This window comes from Strongyloides ratti (assembly GCF_001040885.1).
Source record: "Strongyloides ratti genome assembly S_ratti_ED321, chromosome : 1".
Classification (NCBI taxonomy): Eukaryota; Metazoa; Nematoda; class Chromadorea; order Rhabditida; family Strongyloididae; genus Strongyloides; species Strongyloides ratti.
Window position 1 is genome coordinate 9,199,371 of NC_037307.1, and position 21,068 is coordinate 9,220,438.

At 23.3% G+C, this 21,068-nt stretch overlaps 5 protein-coding genes across 5 annotated transcripts; 3 read left to right on the forward strand and 2 right to left on the reverse strand.

Annotated features, from left to right (window-relative positions):
* On the reverse strand, positions 1 to 1,911 carry SRAE_1000286900 (NADP-dependent malic enzyme, mitochondrial; the record flags this gene model as incomplete). The annotated part of the gene is made up of 2 exons (XM_024649995.1): positions 1 to 279; positions 325 to 1,911. The coding sequence occupies 2 exons, from the start codon at positions 1,909 to 1,911 to the stop codon at positions 1 to 3; spliced, it is 1,866 nt and encodes a 621-aa protein (XP_024503817.1).
* Positions 1,912 to 6,114: 4,203 nt separating this feature from the next.
* On the forward strand, positions 6,115 to 6,452 carry SRAE_1000287000 (Trypsin Inhibitor-like, cysteine rich domain-containing protein; the record flags this gene model as incomplete). The annotated part of the gene is made up of 2 exons (XM_024649997.1): positions 6,115 to 6,135; positions 6,180 to 6,452. The coding sequence occupies 2 exons, from the start codon at positions 6,115 to 6,117 to the stop codon at positions 6,450 to 6,452; spliced, it is 294 nt and encodes a 97-aa protein (XP_024503818.1).
* Positions 6,453 to 6,567: 115 nt separating this feature from the next.
* SRAE_1000287100 (ATP-binding cassette sub-family A member 2) lies at positions 6,568 to 11,625 on the reverse strand (the record flags this gene model as incomplete). The annotated part of the gene is made up of 3 exons (XM_024649998.1): positions 6,568 to 10,758; positions 10,808 to 11,140; positions 11,191 to 11,625. The coding sequence occupies 3 exons, from the start codon at positions 11,623 to 11,625 to the stop codon at positions 6,568 to 6,570; spliced, it is 4,959 nt and encodes a 1,652-aa protein (XP_024503819.1).
* Positions 11,626 to 15,829: 4,204 nt separating this feature from the next.
* On the forward strand, positions 15,830 to 17,126 carry SRAE_1000287200 (Speckle-type POZ protein; the record flags this gene model as incomplete). Its single annotated transcript, XM_024649999.1, has 2 exons — positions 15,830 to 15,971; positions 16,036 to 17,126. 2 exons carry the CDS (start codon positions 15,830 to 15,832, stop codon positions 17,124 to 17,126), a joined length of 1,233 nt encoding a protein of 410 aa, XP_024503820.1.
* Positions 17,127 to 18,206: 1,080 nt separating this feature from the next.
* SRAE_1000287300 (Cytoplasmic aconitate hydratase) lies at positions 18,207 to 20,870 on the forward strand (the record flags this gene model as incomplete). The annotated part of the gene is made up of 1 exon (XM_024650000.1): positions 18,207 to 20,870. The coding sequence occupies one exon, from the start codon at positions 18,207 to 18,209 to the stop codon at positions 20,868 to 20,870; it is 2,664 nt and encodes an 887-aa protein (XP_024503821.1).
* Positions 20,871 to 21,068: the final 198 nt, after the last annotated feature.

Genomic DNA, 21,068 nt, shown 5'->3' on the forward strand with positions numbered 1-21,068 from the left:
TTATTTTGTTAATTTTGAAATTTTAAAACCTTTTAGTGTGTCTTCCTTTGGCCAATCATATGTTCTATAAATAATATCATCGTATTCTGGAGAATAAATTTTTGAACGAATAAATAATTCTTTCTCTAATGGTTCAGGATAAAGGCATGCTGTTGAATCTTTATAGCATGCTTCACCTATACGTAAGGCTATCTTTATTGAAATTTCCTTTACATCCTCTATTGATGGATAAATTAAACCAGATTCAAGTCTTTCCTCTGATACACAATTAGCAACTTCCTTAAAAATTAATTTTAAAATATATAAAATAAAAAATAAACTTACTTTTGCTGCTAAAAGAAAATGTTTTTTATTAATATGTTTAATTTTAAAAAGTGTTGCAGCTAATGCAATTCCAGGAAAAATATAAGCATTATTTGCTTGTGATGTTTTTATATATTTTCCATTAAATAAAACAGGATTATATGGACTACCAGAACCAAAAATTACTTTACCATTAGTTAGTTTTATAGCATCTTCATTGGTACATTCAGATTTACTAGTTGGATTAGATAAAGCAAAAATAATAGGTCTATCATTTATCTCATTCATTTTATTAATTATTTGTGGTGTAAATGCTCCTTTGACAGTTGCTGCTCCAATTAAAACATTTGGTTTTATCAAACAAATATTTTCATATAAATCTTTACTATCTGGTAAATTTTTAGCAAAATGAATCAATCTCCTATTTAAATGAGGTATCCTGTTTTTTGTTATTAATCCATCAATATCATACATAAAAATTTTATCACATGCTATATGAAATGGTGTTCCTTCATGTACCATATGGGATACTAACATTTCAGCAATACCAACTGCTGCACCACCAGCACCAAAAAAAAAAAATTTTTGATCTGATAATTTTTTATTTGTTATTCTTCCTGTTGCTAAAAGTCCAGCTAAAACAATTGAAGCTGTTCCTTGAATATCATCATTAAAAACAGTATATTTTTTTTTATATTTATCAAGTAAACGATATGCATTTTTATTACCAAAATCTTCAAATTGTATCAAAACATGTTGTCCATATTTTTTTACACATGCTTTCATAAAATTATCTAATAATCTATCATACTCTTCACCACGTATTCTTTTTTTTCTTAATCCAACATATAATGGATCTTCAAGTAATGTTTCATTATCTGTTCCAACATCAATAAGAACAGGAAGACATTGACATGGTGTAATACCAGCTAAAGCTGTATATAAAGTTATTTTACCAACAGAAATTCCCATACCATATGCACCTAAATCACCTAATCCAAGAATTCTTTCACCATCTGTTACAACAATAGCTTTAATATCTTTTTCTGGCCAATTACTTAATATTTGATTAATCTTACTAATTGAATTATCATTAATAGTTATATATAAACCTCTTGGTGATTTAAAATATTTTCCAAAATTAAGGCATGCTTCACCAACTGTTGGTGTATAAACAATTGGAAGTAATTCTTTAATATTATTAGATAATACTTTAAAAAATAATTTTTCATTTCTTTCAGAAAGTGCCATTAATGTTTCATATTTTAACATTGGAGTTGAAAAACTTCTTAATTCATTCATAAAACGATAAGCTTGTTGATCAACATTCATAAATGCTGCTGGTAATAAACCATGAATACCAAGATATTGTCTTTCAAATAATGTAAAAGCTGTTCCTTTATTTAACTTTTTATTTCTAAGAACATTTATACCACGTTTTGTTGTTGTTACAGTTTCCTGAGCATAAAATCGTTGTAATTCATTCCAATATGGATCTGTTTTATCTTTTATATCTTTTAAATTATTTTTATTTCTTAGTTTTAAATTCCTTGTAAATATTATCATATTACAACTTTTTGTTAATTTATTAGCTTTTAAAATTGACATATTTTTTTGTTAGTTGTTTTCATTAAAAGATAAGAACAATTATATCAAAATTATTATTCATTATATTTTTTTATATTATTTAGTACTAAAATATTTAGTAATTTAAATATAAAAATATTTATTTATTCAAAATTATTTTTAATTCATTGTCAAATATATAAAAATACAATGACTGTATAAAACAACCATACTTACTTTGATTAAAAAATATTTTTAAAACTTTTATACTATCAAAAAATATTTTTTTTATGTTATCATTTATATATGTTTTAAAATAATATTAATTTATGTAGAATTTAATTATAAAGGTTATTAAAAAACCACATGCAACTATGAAGTTATCATTTGAGTTTATATGTTATTAATTATAAATTTTATTTTTTACCTGTATAAAAAAAACTTTTTTTTGGAATCTAAAAGTTATATTACATTCATCCGATAGCCCTTGAAAAATGATGAATTTTGAATATAATCAAGGATATATAGAAATTGAAACTTCAGAAGTTATAAGCCTTCAAAGTTGGAGGCGAAAATGGGGAATATTTCTTGCAAAAAATCGCCTTTCATGATTCAGTTAGTAATTTTTATATTTAAATACTTATCCTAGATCAGATTTTTACGGGAAATTCATTGAACCTAGTCCCATCTTCATAGGACGTCTCAAACTTGAGATATGATGAGAAATGTTGCTTGAAAAACGTTTTCAAGAACGTACTCATAACTAACGTTACACAGCTTGTAGAAGTATGAAACTTGTTGCGCTGGACTTCTTTCAACTTTTTAGATGTAGTCTACGTTGAAAAGTTTTTTTGATTTTCAAAAGTTTTCAAGATATAGTATTTGGTATTTTTTCGCGCTTAATCTTTTGTCATCATTTTTTATATCTCAAAAATGGTTGGTGATATAAAAAAGTGTTGAAGGTGGACCCTACATGAAAACTAAAACGGAGATGATTCCAGAAAACCGCTTGTTTCTAGCTTCATTTTGAAAGAAGTTACAACCAAAGGCGGAAATTTTTTCTAAATATTTATTGTTCATGACTTTTTAGTAACTTGGTTAAAAATTGTCATATGAAGATAAGCTTAGTGGCAAACGATTTCTCTTTAAAAGTTATTCTAATATGAATAATTTTTGTAAAAATAACTTCAATATTTCCTGAGTTTCAAAAATCGTCCAAGAAGCTCCAACTTAACTTGTCATCAGAACTTAAAAAAACAACTTTTTTTAGAATTTGTCTAAAATATTGTATTCATTAGATAGCCCTTGAGGAGGGATGAATTTTGAATATAATCAAGGATATGTAAAAATTAAAACTTCAGAAGTTATGAGCCTTCAAAGTTGAAGGCGAAAGTGGGGAATATTTTTTGCAAAAAATCGCCTTTCATGATCCAGTTGAGCAATTTTTAATTAAAGTATATTTTCTATATCAGATTTTTACGGGAAATTCATTGAACCTAGTCCCATCTTCATAGGACGTCTCAAACTTGAGATATGATGAGAAATATTGCTTGAGAAATGTTTTCAAGAACGTACTCATAACTTGAGTTATAGAGCTCTTAGAAGTATGAAATTTGTTGCGCTGAGCTTCTTTCAACTTTTTAAATGTAATCCACGTTGAAAAGTTTTTTTGATTTTCAATAGTTTTCAAGATATAGTGCTTGGTATTTTTTCGCGCTTAATCTTTTGTCATCATTTTTTATAACTCAAAAATGGTTTGTGATATAAAAAAATTTTGAAGGTAGACCCCAAATGAAAACTAATATGAAGATGATTCCAGAAAACCGCTTGTTTCTAACTTCATTTTGAAAGAAGATATAACAAAAGGCGGAAATTTTTTCTAAATATTCTTTGTTCATGACTTTTCAGTATCTTGGCTAAAAATTGTCATATGAATATAAGCTTAGTGGCAAACGATTTCTTTTAAAAAGTTATTCTAATATGAATAATTTCTTTAAAAATAACTTCAATATTTCCTGATTTTCAAAAATTGTCCAAGAAGCTCCAAGTTAACTTGTCATCAGTATTTAAAAAAATCAACTTTTTTTAGAATTTTGGTATAATATGATATTCATTTGATAGCCCTTGAAAAGGGATGAATTTTGAATATAATCAAGAATATGTAAAAATTAAAACTTCAGAAGTTATGAGCCTTCAAAGATGGAGGCGAAAGTGGGGAATATTTTTTGCCAAAAATCGCCTTTCATGATCCAGTTGAGCAATTTTTAATTAAAGTATATTTTCTATATCAGATTTTTACGGGAAATTCATTGAACCTAGTCCCATCTTCATAGGACGTCTCAAACTTGAGATATGATGAAAAACGTTACTTCAAAAACGTTTTCAAGAACGTACTCATAACTTGAGTTATAGAGCTCGTAGAAGTATGAAACTTGTTGCGCTGGGCTTCTTTTAACATTTAAAGTGTAGTCCACGTTGAAAAGTTTTTTTGATTTTCAATAGTTTTCAAGATATAGTGCTTGGTATTTTCTCGCGCTTAATCTTTTGTCATCATTTTTTATATCTCAAAAATGGTTGATGATATAAAAAAATTTTGAAGGTGGACCCTACATGAAAACTAAAACGGAGATGATTCCAGAAATCCGCTTGTTTCTAGCTTCATTTTCAAAAAAGTTATAACAAAAGGCGGAAATTTTTTCTAAATATTCATTGTTCATGACTTTTCAGCATTTCAGCTAAAAATCGTCATATAAAAATAAGCTTAGTAGCAAACGATTTCTCTTAAAAAGTTATTCTAATATGAATAATTTTTGTAAAAATAACTTCAATATTTCGCGAGTTTCAAAAATTGTTCAAGAAGCTCCAATTTAACTTGTCATCAGTACTTAAAAAAATTAACTTTTTTTAGAATTTTGGTATAATATGATATTCATTTGATAGCCCTTGAGAAGAGATGAATTTTGAATATAATCAAGGATATGTAAAAATTAAAACTTCAGAAGTTATGAGCCTTCAAAGTTGGAGGCGAAAGTGGGGAATATTTTTTGCAAAAAATCGCCTTTCAGGATCCAGTTGAGCATTTTTAAATTAAAAGATATATTCTAGATCAGATTTTTACGAGAAAAACATTAAACCTAGTCTCATCTTCATAGGACTTCTCAAACTTGAGATATGATGAAAAATGTTGCTTCGAAAACGATTTCAAGAACGTACTCATAACTCAAGTTACACAGCTCGTAGAAGTGTGAAATTTGTTGCGCTGGACTCCTTTTAACTTTTTAGATGTAGTCTGCGTTGAAAAGTTTTCTTGATTTTCAAAAGTTTTCAAGATATAGTACTTGGCATTTTTTCGCGCTTAATCTTTTGTCATCATTTTTTATATCTCAAAATAGGTTGGTAGTATAAAAATTTTTTTGAGGTTGACTTAATTTTAAATTAAACAATAACTTAATTGCAAATAACTGTTTTTTCTATATCTTTATGAAAATCTAAGATATAATAAAAAAAATAAAGAAGTTTTAAAATATTCAATTTACCTTATATTTTATTTCGCAGATAGAACATATAGTATAAAAATGTGACTCTAAATTTTTCTAGAATGTTTGTCTACTAAAAAACAATTTTTCAAAAATATCTTCAAAAATTCTAGAAATTCAATTAAAATTTATAATGTTTTGACTTGATTGTAAAAAAGTTTATTTTTTATCCAGAAATATATTGAGATTATTTAAATATTTTTTCAAATAATTTCTAAATATATCAATATAGTATATATTTTTAATTATTAAATTTATTAATTTAAAAATAATTTGATTATAATCAATATAAAATATAGTATTTTTAAAAAGAATGTTTTACAATTATTACTTTTTTACAATTTGTTCAAATTTTACTTGACTCATTTGACAAATATTTTGTTGATATTAGAAGTTTAGCAAATATTATTTTTGATCTCTCAAACACATATTATATTAATTTTTTTACTATACTACCAATTGTAAAACATTAAAAAATACTTTGTACTAAAAATATAATCATAAATAAATATTGTAAAATGTTGTCATTTATTATTTTAATAATTTAAAGTATGATGACGAATAGAATAATTCTATATGTCCTTGGTTTTTCTTTTTCGTATAAAATAAATAAATGGTATCTGAATACGTAATTTAGTTGATAAAATATAAATATAAATACTTTTACCAATAAACAAAAATATCACTTTATTAGTTTTTGTCATCAAAAATGTTATCAACTAATTTTTGTGTAAGTTTTTTTTTTTATATTTTATAATTATTTATTTTTAATAGTTTTTATTTGTTCTTTTATTTTTAATTGGAAATATTTCAATTAAATCAAACCCGGTTACAACATCTCCAAAAGAATGCCGAGAAAATGAAGTTTATTTGGAGTGTGGACCATGTAATGAAAGACGATGTTATACTATTTACTTTTTTGTTGATCCTTGCAAATTTAACAAATGTTATCCACCAGGATGTTATTGTAAAGATGGTTATGGAAGAAAAAGTTTAGAAGATGATACATGTACTTTATTAAGTACTTGTCAAAAAAATGTTTTCTAAAATAAAAAATTTATATGATAAAATAAATTTTTTTATTGGCTAGAAATTAAATATACTTCGTTGTAAAAAAAATAATTATATAAACACATGTAAAAAATGATTTTTTCATTTATATTTACAAATTACTATTTTGTATCTTAAATATTACTTGATCAAGGCTATTGTTAGTAATTATATAATCTATAATATGTGGAACAGTTATATTTGATCGTATACCACCATATCCCAAAACTTTATCTGCCTTATCATCATCATCTTCATCGTCATGAAATCCTTCTTCTAATAGCCTACTCTCTTCTGATGTAGTTGAAGCAGTGTCAGTAGTTGACAAATCAAATTTATTAAAATTTTGTTTACTACTATTTTTTTCAGAATATTGTGTTGGCAAAACTAATTTTCCATAACGTAAAAATAATTTTTCACCAAATGTGTACATATCAGACCATGATAATAATTTACCTTCATTTGTTATTTTTGGAATATCCCACTCCATAAGTGAAGTGATTTTTGTTAAATCTGCTGGTATAGCTTCAAATTCCCTAACCATTATTTGATCAAGGCATATTAAAACTTCTAATGATGGATTAGAAACAGTTATTTTAAAATTATACCCATCACAATACTTTTTTTTTAATCCCACATATGTACCATTATAATCAATATAACCATTTTCAATAATACCAAATCTACTTGATAATTCATTACATTCTTCTAAATTATTTGTTGTTATTATTATTGCTTCATCTTTTTCAATAAGTAGTGAATTAATTAATTCCCATATTTCAATTCTACCTTGTTTATATAAGTATTCAGTTGGTGAATCTAAAAATATTGCTCCAGATTGTGTTAATGCTGAAATACCAACAACTAAACGTCTTTTTTGATTTAAATCACAATACTGTATTTGTTTGTGACGATATTGAATAAGTCCTGTTAAATTTAACATATTTATAGCTTGAAGTTTGCTTTTACGAAATCCTGATAATAAAGCAAAAAGTTTGTAATGTTCAAATGGTGTAAAAAATGGTAAAAGAACATTTTTTGATGGACTATATCCCATTCTCATATGACTATTTACATTTTTATCATTTATTGTTATAAATCCTTCTTTTTTCTTTATATTTCCTGTCATAAAATTAAAAATACCTTCACGTTCTTTGTCATCTTTTATATACCAACAAAAACATTCACCTGGAAATACATCAGCATTCAATTTCATTTGTAAATTTATATCACGTAAATATGGTTTAGCATTTTCCAAAATAATTGTTGGTTTATCTTCAGGTCTAATTGTTGATACATGACAAGATTCATCTGAATTTGCACTATTAGAATCAGTACTACCTTCTGTAGTAGTTGTTTTTGTAAATTCATAATCTTTCCTTCTTCTCCTATTTCTTGGATTATTATTATTATTTATTAAAACTTTTAATCTTCCTATCCAATTTCTTATTGATACTATAACTCCACATTCCATTAATATTAAAATTCCAAATATTAATATTATATATAGAAATCCTATAAATAATCCTAAACCATGATTCATAAAATATGATGCATTAATTTTATCATTTTCATTACCATATTGTTGTGCTAATTTTACGTTATAAAGATAGACAAATGGATTCATATATGTTTTTAACATTTCCCAAAGATATTTTGCATTTTTTTCATCATGATCTTGTTTTGTAATAATATTTTTTCCAAAAAATATATATAATAATCCTTGAAATGTAATAATAAATATTCCAATTAAACCACAATTTTCAATAAAATTTTTTCCAAAAAATGTTAAACAATAAAATACTGGTAAATTCATAAAAAAATATATACATGTTGCCTGAAAAAATGGTATAAAAGATGAATCTACATCTAATACTCCAAACAAAGTAATTAATAATGATAAAATAATAATTCCCAAAATAATATCAGCTATAAAATTACTTATCCAATATAAAAATGGACTAACACCAGAATAATATTGTTGTTGTTTAAAACCTTTGATTCTTTCAATTAATAATGGATATGCAGTTAAAAAATATGTCACAATACACATCATTATTATTTGAGATGTTGGTATAAATATATTCCAATTAATATCAAATTTTTTTGTTAAAAATTTCATCACTAATGCACTATTACTATCTATTTCTTTATTAATAGTAAAATTTTTTTTTAAATATATTACATTTGATTTTATATTATCATTATTTGTTTTACTATGGAAGTTTATTAAACTATCCATAAATGATAATGAAAAATTTAAACATAAACTTGTTGTTATAATACTTTGATAATTTGAAATATTTGGAGATATTTTTAATGGAAACTTTTCTTCCCAAAATTTATAATTTTGAGGTATTTTTTTTAATTTAATAAAAGAATTACCAATTTTTTTAATATTATTATTTATATCAAGTATATCTTCTTCCTTTTTATTTGAAACATACATTGGAATATAATTTTGTTTAAATGTTGTTCTATTTTCATTTAATAAACAAACATTTGTAGAATAATTTTTAAAAAATTGTGATAATGAAGTTGTCAAAAGAATTGTCATAATTACTACAAAAAATATTGTCTTTATATCAATTAACATATATGAAAAACGTTTTTTGATTAAAGCAAATAATTGTTTTGTATATAATGTATATCCAGAAACACGATCATCAAAACCAGGTATCCTATTTATTAAATCTATATTTTTTTGTAAATGAGGTTCTAAAGTGGCTCCAATATTACTTAATAAAAATGAATCTTCCAAACTAAAACTATTAATATTATAATCAATAATATTTAATGTTTCAGCATTACTTTCAAGACTATCTAATAATTTACCAAAATTATATTTTGTATCTTGTGGTAATTTTAAAACAAGATGATTACCATAAGATTGACCCTCTTCAATAACAACTTCAGATATAAATGTTTTTACAAAATCGTGAATAGTATTATACAGGGTTGTTAAATTTCCATCATCACTAATTAAACTTCTTCTTAAACGTATATCTAATTTAGCATATGAACAATGAATTTTTTTAAGTTCTTCAAATGGTCCTCTATCCACAACTTTTCCTCTTTTCATTAAAAGAATGTGATCAGCTAATTGATCAGCTATTTCCATATCTTGTGTTGACACAATAATTGTTTTAACTTCTTTCATATCTTTTAAAATACTTATTATTTTAACAACATCTTCACTTGGTAATTTATCTAAAATACCATTAAGTATTATAATTCTTGGATTTCCAACAAATGCCATACATAAATTAAGATAAATTTGTATTTTTTCAGGTAAATGTTCACAATTTATATCCATATAATCAGTTAATCCTAAAGTTTCTACCAATAATTCAACATCATAATTCATAAATAAATATTCATTCTTAATATTATTTAATCCTCGATATTCATTATTTTTAATTATTGAAAAAACTTTTATAGCCATTTCTACAGTCATACCAGTATATGTAACAGTATAATGTGGACAATATCCTATTTTATGTCTTCCAAAATTTTTTAATGATTTATTAAAATATGTCACTCGACCTTTTGATGGTTTTGAAGCACCAGCTAATATTTCCATAAGTGTTCCTAAACCAGATTCATTAAAACCAATTATAACATTAATTTCATTTGATTTAAATATAAAATTAACATCTTCTAAAGCTGTTTCACCTGTTGCTTTATATATTTTAGTTATATGTTTACCAACAATAATTTTTTTTTTATATTTACTATTATTTGTTACTTCATTTTTAATAGTATTTTTCTTTTTTGTATCAGTACTTCTAATTGCTTTATTTAAATCATGATAATCATCTTTATCAAGTATATGCCTAACATAACCATAATTTCTTAATAATCTTATATAATATAAAAATGAAAATTGATTATATGAATCATTTGGCCATAAATTATCAACAATAATACCAAAACCATAACAAAAAAACATATTCATAAAAAGCCAAATAAATTGAAATTCAAATGTATCAAAAAATTCATTTTTATAATTTAATTCTAAAGGAAAATGTTTTGTTTTATTTTTCATATCATAATATAATGGAATAGTTTGAAGGCGAGCTAAGTTGTTGTCAATAACATTAATATTCAGTACAGATAAAATATTATAAGAAGTCAATCCAACAACTTCACCAATATCTAAATGAATAAACATTAACCAAAAAATTATTGTTATCAAAATATCTTTTTTTCCATCACATAATGAAGTTAAAATTACACCAAATCCCATTGCACCAAGAGAATATAATATTTTCCATATAGTAAAATTAAATAAAGATATATTCTTTAAATAATTATAAACAATTAAGTAGTAAAAAAAAAATTTAACTTACAAGTTCTGGTAACCACCAACTTAAAAGTATACTTCCAGAGATACAAAAAAATATAATCATTTCAATTAATGGACGAAGGATACATGAACCAAAAAATATAAATCTTGAAACTCCAATGTCATGTAAGTATTTTTTTAACATTCCATTTCTTTGTTTAACAATATTATTAACAGAAGCAATTATAAATATTGTTGAAAAAAGTTGATAACAATAATTCATATATAAAAATTGTCTAGAATTTTCAATAAAATTATACGACATTGATTCCGCCTTACTAACATCATAAATAAATATATATGGTATATTGTTAAAATTATTTTTTGTCATATTTTTCTTTATAAAAAAATTACTATTATTATAAATAATATTATTAATAAATTTACCTGTAATAATGTTAACATTGTAGAATATTTAATATTTCCTAATAAATAATTATTCTCTTTTTTTTCTTTATCAAAAAGATAAATAGTATAATTTTTTTTATTTTCATTTGAATTATATACAATATAAAGACCAAATAAAATATTTGAACAAGAACCAAAAAAATTTTTTTTACAACTATTTAATTCATCTTCTAATATACTTTTATTATCAAAATATTTTAGTTTAATTTTTGGAAATGATACTTCTTGTTGAAATAATTTTCCTAATTTTGAATTTGCATATATAAGATTTTCTGTTAAATTATCTAATTCATTATCATTATTATTATTTGATGACCAATATACAGTATAATTTTTTGTTTCTAAATATCCCAAAATATTTTGTTCATTATTATTTTTATTGGTATATAAATAATTATGACGATTAACAATCATATGAAATTGAACTATAATAAATATTACAATACATATGAAACGATATATAAAAAATGAACTTTTAAATGTTTCTAATTGAAATTCTTTTTGAATAAACAAATTTAAATGTTTGAATATTAAGGGCATCTTTATTTAAAAATGTCAGTGTACAATTTTATTATCATATTTATTACATTTTATTAATCTTTTTTCTGCATATATATTCTTTTATTCTTTATTTAAATTTTTTTTTTTGTTATAATTGTAAATTATATTTTATTTTAAAAAAAAAATTTATCTTGGTGTTTAAATCTTTGATAATGGTATTAATTTTTTTTTAACAATAATCTTATATTAAAAACAATTATTTTTTTTTTATCAATATATATTATGTATTATCATTATATAAAATTTTTATAAATATTTTACATTTAAATAAATAAAGAAAAAAAAAACTGAAAATGTTAAGTCGTGAAATTAATAAATATATATCATGATCTTCTTTTTCATTTTGTTTATCTTCTTTCCTATAATAAATATAATATCAATTTGTCCTTTCTATTATTTTTTGATGCATTCTAATATATTTCTTTAATGTTATATATATATGTATATTTCTTACAAAATTTATACTATTGAAAGTTGACTATTTCTTTTAAAATTTGTAAAGATAATTATTTAATTATATAACTCATCAATTTGTAGATATTTATTAAATTTTAACTGAATATTTTAAAGTTATATTTATATTATAATATATATACTTAATTATTATATATTTCTTTGTTAATTTATATTCTTTAAAAAATTATATCATTCAATATATATTTTTATATCATTTATTTTTTGTTAATATTTTATATATTATACATTTGTATGAAGCTTATAAAAATAATATTTAAATTGATAAAAAGCTTTTTTTTTCAATATTATCAAAAGATAGTATCAAGAAAGAAATAAAATTATATTTAGTTGATTTTATTATATTATTTACGTTAACCTATGATCACCATATGTTTATTATTTATATTTCCTTTTTTTTCAACATCATATCAAAATTTATCTTTATTATTTAATTTAAATGAAATGAAATAAAATGATAATTATTATAAAAGTCATAATCAGTTTATAGCACTAAAACAACAACTATAACACACAAAGATGTATATAATAATAATAATAATATATCGTCAACTAACAACTCTACCAATAAGATACAAGACATAAAAACGTCAATTTTAACCTCTTCTCGTTGAATCACATATTATATTATTCTTTCTTTTATAGAGATCTATACAAAATATTATTCTATTCATTTTATAGTTTCTATACCATTTTTTTTTCCCTTCTATTTTATATGCCATTTTAATATAAACATATTTTATATTATATATAATTTTGTTTTTTTATTATAAAAAAAATCATTTTTCTCAATTAAAAAATTACTAAATACTTTATTATTTAGAAAAAGATATACATAAAATAAATGTAATAAAACTTTTAGTTTTATATTATATTTACAATACTTTAATATAATGTTACAAAATATATGTATATTTGACAAAAAAAAATATATATATATATAATCTACTTAACTAAATTTTTTTTTTTAATATTGTTAATAACATTACATCTGATGTGCGCACTGATTGTCACTATAAATATATAAAAATTTTTCATTTTCCTCCATATTTAAGTCATTAATCTTTATCTTTTCTCAACACCATTCAAATAAACATTATCTTTTAATTTTTAAATTAAAAAAAATAAATAAAAGTTTTTTTTTTAATTTTTTCTTAATATATAATTAATTATTTTCAAGTATATTCTAGAAACAAAAATTTTATAAAATGATTTTTTAAAAATTTTTAATTTTTTATTTATTAAATTATTGGTATACCCATATATTAATAGTTAAAATATTATAGTAATTCAATTGATCATTGATATGAAGATCAAAAATTGTTCTTTTTCTATGATCATTATTTATTTTCATAAATTTTAAGATATTTTCTTTCTTAATTTTTATTTTCTTAAAATATATATTTTTCTACCTTAAAATATTAATTTTTTTTTTATTATATATATATTTTTTTTATAAATTTTACAACTATTTTTTTATATGTATATATTTTAGACTTAAGAATATTATGATGGTATATGTTTTTTAACTAGTTATAACAAAAAAATTCCATATAACAAAATATTTTTTATTGTATAATTTTCTTATTCTTTTTCTATAATAAAAATAGAAATATACATGTATATATCTGTAACAATAAAGAACTTTTGTCGGTATTTATTTATAGAAAAGTCATTCTTTGATAATCTGCATCTTCCTATCATTAGATATATAAACTCTTGACAATTTTACCACTATCATTAGAACATATATACACGCATATATAAATATAGGAGGCACAAAATATATCATATATATATTTATACATCTTCGTTGAGGAGATAACAAACCGAAAGAGGGGGGGGTGAAGCTTTACCACTTATTGGTAGTTTTGTCTTTCCTATATATCACAGCAGGAACATTAATATTACATATAAATAAAAATATACATATACATAAGTGAAAGAGATTTTTTTAAGTTATAGTAGAAAGCAAAAGGCTCATACATTATAATAATAATAATATTGAAGGTTACCATATATGTGAATGTCTATATAAAGAATTATTTTGTTAAATGATAGAGAAACAAAAATTTTTATTAGATAAAATATTGTTCCTTTTTTTTTTTAAATATAATATTCTTTCTTATTTTTTTTTTTATATGTGTATATCTATGAATTTATAACACTTCCATTTATAAAAATACTATAGACAATTTTATTAATATATAACACCATTCAATTTATGTATATATACATTCATATATTTTAAAAGATAGAAGATGCCTTTTATGATTTCAAAAAAAAAAAAAAAATCTTACATACATACACTCTTTTTATTTAATCATCAATTCACTATTTGATACATTTAATGATATGACAAAATCATCTCTATGAACCTTCTATGCACTTTTAACTCTTTTTTCTTCCTAGTAACCAACCTACATATTTATTATTTATCATTATTAATCCCCCTATACTCTTTTTCTAGTAGTAAAAACTCATACTCATCTCCATACTTTACTCTTTACTTAAACTTTTCTCTCTCTCTTCATTATATTCATATACAGATATTCACTCCCGCCAAACAATAATTATATATCTTTTCTCCTGTCTTCATATTATTCTGTAAAAGATTACACATACATATTTATTATAATACATACATATAAATATATATATATATATATATATGTATATATATCCAAAGAAAATCATCAGATGGAGAAACAAAAAGTGTCTCTCTCTCTTATATATTCATGGTTGTTAACAAATTTAACTTCATTTTATTTATCACATAGACATCATCTTTATTTACCAAATATTTTACAATTTATTTTATAATTTTTATGTTTTTTAATAGAAATTTATATATTATTATAGAAAATAAAGTTTCTTCTTATATTTTATCACTAACAATATTGGTTTTAACAAATCAACTTAAATATATTATTAAAGTACATTTTCAGAATATGGAATATAATATTCACTATATAATCATTTATTAAGATCAACCAAAGGACAATCTAATCATCTATCTATAAATAAAAAAAAAAAAAGAATTTAAATGATAATTTTTTTTTAAAAATATTTTTCTTCATATATATATATATATATATATGTATATATCATTAACCAAAATATTTTATTATATAAAATTTTAAAACATTTTTATATTACTTTATTTTTTAATTTTATTCAATTTTTTTTTATCTATATATGAGTAAAAAAAAAAAGATTCCAATATGTTTTATTATCTTTTTTTTTTAACGTTAAATAATGATATCGTTATTCTTTTTTATATTAATGTTAACTTTTGATATTTGTTAACAATATTTTATAAAGTGTTTTTACCTACATTTTAACTAATAATTATATTTCTTTCTTTACAGGTGGTCTATTTACTATTTTCTACCATTAATAAAAAAAAAAGATAGTTATTTTTATTTGTAAAAAAAAGAAAAGAAAATTATTTTTCTTACTTTTTTTTTTACACAAAAACAAGTTAATATTATTTTAAACTATATATATACATAAAAACAATATATATATATTTTCTTTTTTTTTTCTTCTTTTTTTTTTTAAATTTAATATTAACTAGAAAATGGATGTTGATGGTGGAGGACAGGATGATGTTGTCTCTGATGGTCCAGGTCAACAACTTCAGAACCATAACCAAGCTAATGGTATTAGACCTGGTTCTCCATCTTCCTCTGGTGGTAGCAATAGTAGTGGTGGATCTATTAGTAAGTCTTTCTTTTATCATAACCTCTTTATTTACTTATCTTATTTAAAAATACATATTTTTAGTTGCAGAGAATTGGTGTAATACACAAGTTAAAGTAATAAAGTTCAACTATATGTGGACTATAGATAATTTCTCTTTCTGTCGTGAGGAGATGGGTGAGGTATTAAAAAGTTCCTCTTTTAGTGCTGGAACAAATGATAAATTAGAATGGTGTTTGAGGATAAATCCAAAAGGACTAGATGAGGAGTCCAAAGATTATTTATCTCTTTATCTATTATTAGTACAATGTAGCAAATCAGAAGTTAGAGCAAAATTTAAATTTTCTATTTTAAATGAAAAAAGAGAAGAAACTAAGGCAATGGAATCTCAAAGAGCTTATAGGTTTGTTAAAGGAAAAGATTGGGGTTTCAAAAAATTTATTAGAAGAGATTTTTTATTGGAAGAGTCTAATGGTTTGTTACCAGATGATAAATTAACTATTTTTTGTGAAATTTCTGTTGTCTGTGAAACTGTTAATATTAATGGTTTCTCAACAACAGCTAAAGTAAAAATTCCTTCACCAAAATTGACTGAAGATATTAGTAATATGTTAGAGTCTTCACAATTTTCGGATTGCTTTATTAGAGTAGATGATGTTAATATTAGTGCTCATAAAGTTATCCTTGCCAGTAGGTCTCCAGTCTTTCAGGCAATGTTTAATCATAAAGTACGCGAATCTCAATCAAATATTGTAGAAATTAAAGATTTTCATATTGATGTAGTTAGAGAAATGTTAAAATATATTTATACGGATATTTCACCAAATCTAGAAAAAATGGCTGGTGAAATTTTAGCTATAGCAGAAAAATACAATTTAGATCGTTTAAAAGTTATGGCAGAACAGTCATTGTGTAATAGTTTGTCAGTTGAAAATGTTTGTGAATATTTTGTTATTGGTGAAATGTATTCAGCTGAAGCATTAAAAACAAATTGTCTTGAATTTATTAATATGAATGCTATGGATGTAATGAATAATGAGAATTGGATTGATTTTGTTGTTAATCACCCTTTATTATTAGAAAGATTATATAGAAATTTAGTTCAACTTCATAGGCCACCCATAATTAATGGTTCTGGTAGTAGAAAAAGGCCAAAAATTTCTTATTCACCATGAAAAATCAATTTATTATTTAATTTTTAATTTTTTTTTTTTCAAAAACATTGTAGAATAATACTTGTGTGATTTCTGTATCACAAATTACGACGGGTTATATTGTATTATAATACAAAAAATTTTTTTTTATATTTATACAAACAATTTTTAAAACAAAAGATACAGGAATAATGTTAATTAAACTATCAAAAAAAGTGCAATAATTTGGAATTTATAAATTATAATAGAGTTAAAAAAATATTTTTTTTTGACAAAGAAACATATTTAAAAAAAGTACCATGTTCTTATTATATATCATTAATATATAAATAAAAATATAATAGAACTTTATAAATAAATATTTATAATTTAATTTTTTTTTTGTTTATTATCAAGTGTTATGTTCTTAAGTTTCACACAAAGTACTATTTTTTTTTATTTTTTAATATAATATTAATAAATATACAACATTTAATTAATTTATTATTAGCTGTCTAACAAAAATAAGTATTAATTTTGTAAATAATATGGTATAAAATTTTTCTTTTATCAAAATGTATAGAATATTGTAATATTTTCTCTTTGTTTCATTTTTTGTTCATTGATATATATATTTATAAATTATTAAAGGAAAGATTAATTTTTATATCATCGATATTTTTGTTGAAAGAGAACAAAAGTCATTTCAAATGATATTAAAGTAAATGGGGTGACTTTTTCTTATAATAATATAATATATAAAAATTAAAAACTTTTTATTAAACTGTACAATTATCATTGCTTCTATATTTCTATGTACTTAGATTAAAAGGACAAAATAATTTTTTCTCCTACTTAATATTGAATAGAAGGTTAACCTTCATTTCATTTCATATCATATCATATTGTATTCATTCAGAATATTTTGTTACAATTTTAATATCTACATATACAAAATATCTACTTGAATGATCTTATCATTTTGTTGTATAATCATACTGACCTATCTTGTAATACGTGGAAGTCATATATTAAATAGTTTCCTGTATATAAACTTTTTTTTCTTCATAAACTTGACCAATTAATTATTTAAATTATTTATTTTATTATTTTAGACTTATTATGGCTTATCAACATTTAGTTAAACAATTGACTGTTGAAGGCAAAGACTACAAGTATTTTGATTTAAATGATCTTAAAGATAAAAGATATGATAAACTTCCTATTTCAATTAGATATCTTTTAGAATCTGCTGTAAGATATTGTGATGGTTTTCATATTCTTGAAAAAGATGTTCAAAATATTCTTGATTGGGAAAAAACACAATTCAATCAAACAGAAATTTCATTTAAACCTGCTCGTGTTCTTTTACAAGATTTTACTGGTGTTCCAGCTGTTGTAGATTTAGCTGCTATGAGGGATGCTGTTCAAAATATGGGTGGTGATCCATTAAAAATAAATCCTATCTGTCCAGTTGATTTGGTTATTGATCATTCTGTTCAAGTTGACTATTATGGAGATCTTGCTGCTTTAGCTAAAAATCAAGATATTGAATTTGAAAGAAATAAAGAAAGATTTAATTTTCTTAAATGGGGATCAAAAGCATTTAAGAATCTTTCTATTGTTCCACCAGGTTCTGGTATTGTTCATCAAGTTAACTTGGAACATATTGCTCGTGTAGTTTTTTGTGATGAAAACAAAAATCTTTATGTTGATTCAAATATTGGAACTGACAGTCATACAACACAAAATTCAGGTCTTGGTATTCTTGCTTGGGGTGTTGGTGGTATTGAAGCTGAATCTGTCAAATTGGGACAAGCTATTTCTATGATTTTACCAGAAGTTATTGGATATAAACTTACAGGTAAACTTCCACAAGGAACTACAGCTACTGATCTTGTACTTACAATCACTCAAAATTTAAGAAATCTTGGTGTTGTAGGAAAATTTGTTGAATTTTTCGGTGATGGTGTAGGTAATTTAAGTATTGCTGACCGTGCTACAATCTCTAATATGTGTCCTGAGTATGGAGCTACTATAGGATTATTCCCAGTTGATAATAGAACAATTAAATATCTTCTTGATACTGGTAGAGATGAACATTCTGTTAAACGTGCTGAAGAATATCTTAAAGCAAATAAATTTTTCGTTGATTACAATGATCCAACATTTTGTCCTAATTATACAAAAGTTTTAGAACTTGATCTTAATACAGTTGTTCCATGTGTTTCTGGACCAAAACGTCCACATGATAGAGTAGAACTTAGTAAACTTCATTCAGATTTTGTAAGTGGATTAACAGCCAAAGTTTCATTTAAAGGTTATGGTTTAACTCAAGAAAATGCTTCTAAAAACGTTAAGATAACTCTTAATGGAGAGGAATGTCAATTAAAACATGGATCTGTTGTTATATCAGCAATAACTTCATGTACCAATACTAGTAATCCATCAGTTATGATTGGTGCTGGTCTTGTAGCCAGAAAAGCTAATGCTCTTGGTTTAAAAGTTCCACCATATGTTAAAACATCTCTTTCACCAGGATCTGGTGTTGTAACAAAATATCTTGAACAATCTGGACTTCTTCCTGATCTCCAAGCTCTTGGTTATCATATTGCTGGTTATGGATGTATGACATGTATTGGAAATTCAGGACCACTTGGTGATGAAGTAACAAAGGCCATTGAGGAGAATGATCTTGTTGTTGCTGGTGTTTTATCTGGAAACAGAAATTTTGAAGGACGTGTTCATGCTAATGTTAGAGCTAATTATCTTGCATCACCAATGCTTGTTGTTATTTATGGATTAGCTGGTAGAGTTGACATTAATCTTGAAACTGAACCACTTGGTTATGGTACAAATGGTCCAGTTTACTTTAAAGATATCTGGCCATCAAATGAAGAAATTAATGAATTTGAACAAAAATATATTATTCCACAATTCTTTAAAGAAATTTATGAAAACATTCAAAAAGGAGGTGAAAATTGGCAAAAATTAGAATGTTCAGATGCCAAATTATATCCATGGGATTCATCATCAACATACATAAAAAAAGTACCATTTTTTGATGGTATGACATTAACACCAGAAAAACGTGAACCAATAAATAATGCTTATGCATTATTAAGTCTTGGAGATTCTGTTACAACAGATCACATCTCACCAGCTGGATCAATCGCTAGAACATCTCCAGCAGCAAAATATCTTATTGAAAAAGGTGTTCAACCAAGAGATTTTAATACATATGGTGCTAGAAGAGGTAATGATGAAGTTATGGTACGTGGTACTTTTGCCAATATTAGACTTGTTAATAAACTTGCTCCAAAAACTGGTCCATTAACTACACATATCAAGAGTGGTGAAGTATTGTCAGTCTTTGATGCTGCAGAAAGATATCGTAAAGATGGAGATATGGTTATTGTTCTTGCTGGTAAAGATTATGGCTGTGGAAGTTCAAGAGATTGGGCTGCCAAAGGTCCATTATTACTTGGAGTTAGAGCTGTTATTGCTGAATCATTTGAAAGAATTCATCGTTCCAATCTTGTTGGTATGGGAATTCTTCCACTTCAATATAAGAATGGTGATTCAACTGAATCTTTAGGTTTAACTGGTTATGAACAATTTACAATCGATGTTGAAAATCTTTCACCAGGACAAGATGTTACTGTAAAAACATCAAAAGGAACAACTTTTGTTGTAAAATGTAGAATTGATACAGAAGTAGAATTAACATATTACAAGAATGGAGGAATTTTGAATTATATGGTTCGTAAACTTGCTTCATCATAAATAAGTTTTTTTTTTTATACTTTATTATTTTACAAATTTTTTAAAAAAAAAAGTATATTATATCAATATTATTTTAATATATGATTTTTATTGAATCTTTTTAAATTTCTTATTTTGCCATTATTTTTACAACAAATACCAAATGTTTTTAAAGTTTCTTTTCTAACATCACTTGACATAACATATGTTAAAATAGTA